General features: G+C 40.4%; 2 protein-coding genes across 2 annotated transcripts; one reads left to right on the forward strand and one right to left on the reverse strand.

Moving 5' to 3' along the window:
• The first annotated feature begins 288 nt into the window (after positions 1-288).
• Positions 289-1,253, forward strand: LOC119651876. The gene is made up of 3 exons (XM_038055689.1): positions 289-688; positions 747-904; positions 970-1,253. Exons 1-3 carry the CDS (start codon positions 337-339, stop codon positions 1,141-1,143), a joined length of 684 nt encoding a protein of 227 aa, XP_037911617.1. The 5' UTR covers positions 289-336; the 3' UTR covers positions 1,144-1,253.
• Positions 1,207-2,093, reverse strand: LOC119651875. Its single transcript, XM_038055688.1, has one exon. The coding sequence runs from the start codon at positions 2,047-2,049 to the stop codon at positions 1,270-1,272; it is 780 nt and encodes a 259-aa protein (XP_037911616.1). The 5' UTR covers positions 2,050-2,093; the 3' UTR covers positions 1,207-1,269.
• Between the last annotated feature and the right edge of the window lie 1,854 nt (positions 2,094-3,947).

Below are 3,947 nucleotides of genomic sequence, written 5' to 3' on the forward strand. Positions count from 1 at the left end.
TAACTCAATTAAAGTGACATCAAATCAGCAATTCAGATGCGATATTCAAACCAAAAACACCCAAAATAAACAGCGTCTCGTTCAGATCGAATCTTCGGAACAAAGTAGGCTATCACCAGCAAAGCATCGCAAGAAAGTAAAACCCACCTTCCGTGAAATACGCTCATATCATTCTTAACGCGGCTGTGCGGCTCCGAATAATCAAGGTAATCGCTTAGGGGAGTAATTAGCCGCGAGTATAAATACAAAATCTCAGGTAAACCGTGAATCAGTTCGTTCTTACTTGAGAACTCATTTACCACTAAAGACGACACACAGCCTTATGCAAAAGTCATAATGTCGGCAACATCCTCGAGCCAAATTGCAATTATTATTATTCTGCATCTATCAGGGATCAAAGGATTATCAGTGGAGTCAGCTGCTGAAGTAATTAGATATTGTGTGGGCCAAGCGAGCACCGTGGAGTGTTTGAAGCAGGAAGTGCTATCAGGTTTGGATACAGCGATCAAAGACAATAGTACCTGGTATCTGAACGACTACCTTGCGCTCGAGAAGGATATGAAATGGAGCTCGGAAGTAGACCAAGCGAATCACAGTAACAACACCGGCGACTGGAAGAGCAAAATCACGGATCTCATGGAGTCACGGTCTTTGAAAGTAAAGGTGCTACCTTTGGTCCAAGTGGAAGGTAATTGAGCTTCGTTTTATGCAGGCCACAATCAGCTGAATATATTCCCATTTATAAGGACGAAAGAAGAAATTCAAGGGTGGCAAGGGAGGAATGGCGCTCATGGGCGGAATGGCAATAATTGGTCTGATGGCGCAAATGGTCATAGGAAAGCTATTGTTGCTGGCAGGTGGAGCGTTCGTTCTGGCGAAAATAGCTCTGCTTTGGTCGATCCTGGTAAGTTTGCCTTAATGCAGACACAAAAACGTCTTGGCTTACGCTTTTTCATATTCTGCTTTCAGAGCAGCTTCAGAAAATCTGGGGGCTCGGGCGCGGGGGAGCACGTGATTTACGCTGAATCCGGAAGCACCAGCAGTTCTCATGGAAGTGGCTGGCATAGGAGCATGCCACATGACGCTCATTACGACCCATACAGTCATCATTACAGCGAGGAGTATTCCCAAGACCCGCACTAGGCGCCTTGTGACCCACTGAAACAAGTGTTGTCAGTTTGTAGCAATGTTTAATATAAATTACACTTCAGTTTGATAAACTTTTATTAATTCCTTATTCCTACAAAATAAATATCGAAGTGCAAACAATCAATTTGCCCGCGCTTGGTAAGCTTTGTCTTGCATCAGCATTTCTTCGTTGCTGATGCTGCGATGGAAGGACCCCGAACTGTCGTGTGGTTCATAGTCCCCATGACTAGATGATGATGAATATGTGTGGCTCTGCTGGAACTGCGGATGTTTGACGATCTCGTAAGTGGTTTTCTCGTGACCCTCGGTCGACACGAGTTTCTTAAGACCAATTACCGCACTAATGATTAGCGCGATTTTCCCAACGATCAAGGCCTTGCCCGCCACTATTGCTATGGAGTGGTAGGCCATTTTAAGCATCGCCGCCTTGAGCAGTACCGCGGCTATGAAAGGGCCCAAGTATTTCTTCATTTTCTTTCGTCCTTCCTCGACCAGCTCCACACCCCTCTGCTGACCATATTGGAAGAATCTAGGAATGTTAATTTGGAGCTTTCGCGTATCCGCCAGTTGGTTAAGACGTTCACCCAAAATGTCATCCATATTCCTTGAAGATGATGAATACAAATCGCTGTTGCTCGTTATGTTCTCGGGGACATCTTCCGTGTCATTCCTCTTGACAATGTAGACGCCCTGCAACAGTTTTATCCTAGACGCTTTCAACGCCCTGCTTATGAGCTTTGCAGCCTGCACTTTGAAGCACTTCACTAAATCTTCACTTTTCCCACAGATTTCATAAGCCGGGGATAGAACTCGCAGCACATTGTCTGTCACCGTTTTTGCCGAAATCACGCTTCTACTGATAACCACAACACTCAAAAGTAGAATCGTGTAGGTTCTCATGGCGGATAAAATTCGCACAAGCCTTCCCGAAGCAATATGAGGCGATCGAGTGCAGTCGATGCATTTTATAGTAATGCACTGCCCGACCTGGCTGCAGCTGAGATGTTCGCGTTTGGACTATTATCTGCAATGGGTTTTAGAGCGTGCGGTGCATCTTTTGTTTGAATGGTGCACCTAACAATTCTAGCTTGAATAGTTTTGTATTGTTTTAATAAAGCTGCCGGCATTCGTTGCGCTTTGATTCAACTGCTGCTTGGTCGATTATTATTTATCTTTAACAAATTAGCGAGCTTCACGGAAAGGCTTTGTGGGTTTCTGTGGTAAACATTTCATGTAATTATAGAGAGCATGGTGCAAATCGTGAAGGGTGGAGAAAGGTATTATCCAGCCAACACCAGGTAATTAAGGGGTTTTGATATTGATATTGTAGATACCGAATGAGTAGCGCAATTATTTGATGAGGGAAAGGTATACGCACGCGATATTGAGAAACGCGTCTTGATGCAAAATTGGGGTTATTTCATTCTTGTTAGTTTATGTTCTTTAGAATTATAAGCAAACTCACGCTAATTTGGATCAGTGGAGCAAATGAGGAGAAATCGGAATGTTGGTCTCACCTCTGCTGCAGCATAATTCTAACCACCTTCTTCGCAGGAAGAATGTCTGTTCTAATAAAACCAGCACTCAGACGAATAAATTTGTAATAATTTTTAATTTAAATATGTTATGAAATGAAAAAACTTATCAAACTAATAACTAGGTTGTGGATGTACGTATACGGGAATACTCTTTCCAACCAGTTGAGAGTGGAAGGCCAGCGATGGTTGCGAGGTATACAATATGCTCATTATTACCAAAAATAGTCTGTGTAGTTGGTGCGAGAGTATTTTTGAATACACACAGTAGAAGAAGTATTTATTTTTCAGCATATTCTCCTTTCATCTCTATATACTTTTCCCAGCGATGTTCAATAATTTTGATGCCCTTTTTATAAGACATCCTAACTGCCGACATCACTTCTTCGTTGGAAAATCTTTTACCACTGAGCCATTTTTAAGGTGTCGTGTAAAACAAAACCTTCTTAAAATCGGTTTGTCTGTCCGTCACACGCATTTTTCTCAGAGACGGTTATAGCGATTGTACTTCGAATTTAAGGGGGGTGGGGGGAAAGGTTCTTGCCGGCACCAGGTTTTGCAATAATATAGAGCAGCATCAAATTTGGTGGAAATGACAACATTACTAACAAAGTTATAATAGGTCAAAGTAGTTCCTTCTTTCACAGAATATATGTAACTAAAATTAATAACACTGGAGGTTATTAAAAAATATATTTTATTGATCTTTATGATCCTAATACTAGTACAGTTCCAGCTAGACTCATTATTTCTAATACTTAATGCTATCTTAACACCTACGATGCTCGCTCTATTGTTTACTTTTCCCATGATCTATTGTTTTGTGCATCTGTTATGCAGATGCACCTGCAATATTGTTATGCTGTTAAATTCAATAATGTTTATGATTCTATTAAAATATTCATGTTTACAATGTTTGGCTTAATAATTCTCATGGGAATTAACTGTGAATTGGCGACCCAAGCGGATATTTAACCTCTCCCCTATTTAACTTAAAATTCTCCGGAATTTTACTGGATTGCGAGCTTTTTACAACAATTTTCAATTTTTTGTGTCCATGATATAGGGTAAGTATTATGATAAATAGTATTAACAGAAATGCGATTACAATTGAACCAGATAGGTAATTTATATTTTTATGAAATTTTAAAATATTGATGTGTTCCAAGTTTCTCTTATTTTCTAAAACTATCTCTTTGAAATCAATGTTTTTGGTGAAATTATAATCCGTATTTTCATTATAAAAGAACCTGTCAATAAATT

The sequence above is a fragment of the Hermetia illucens genome, chromosome 3 (assembly GCF_905115235.1).
Source record: "Hermetia illucens chromosome 3, iHerIll2.2.curated.20191125, whole genome shotgun sequence".
Lineage (NCBI taxonomy): Eukaryota > Metazoa > Arthropoda > Insecta > Diptera > Stratiomyidae > Hermetia > Hermetia illucens.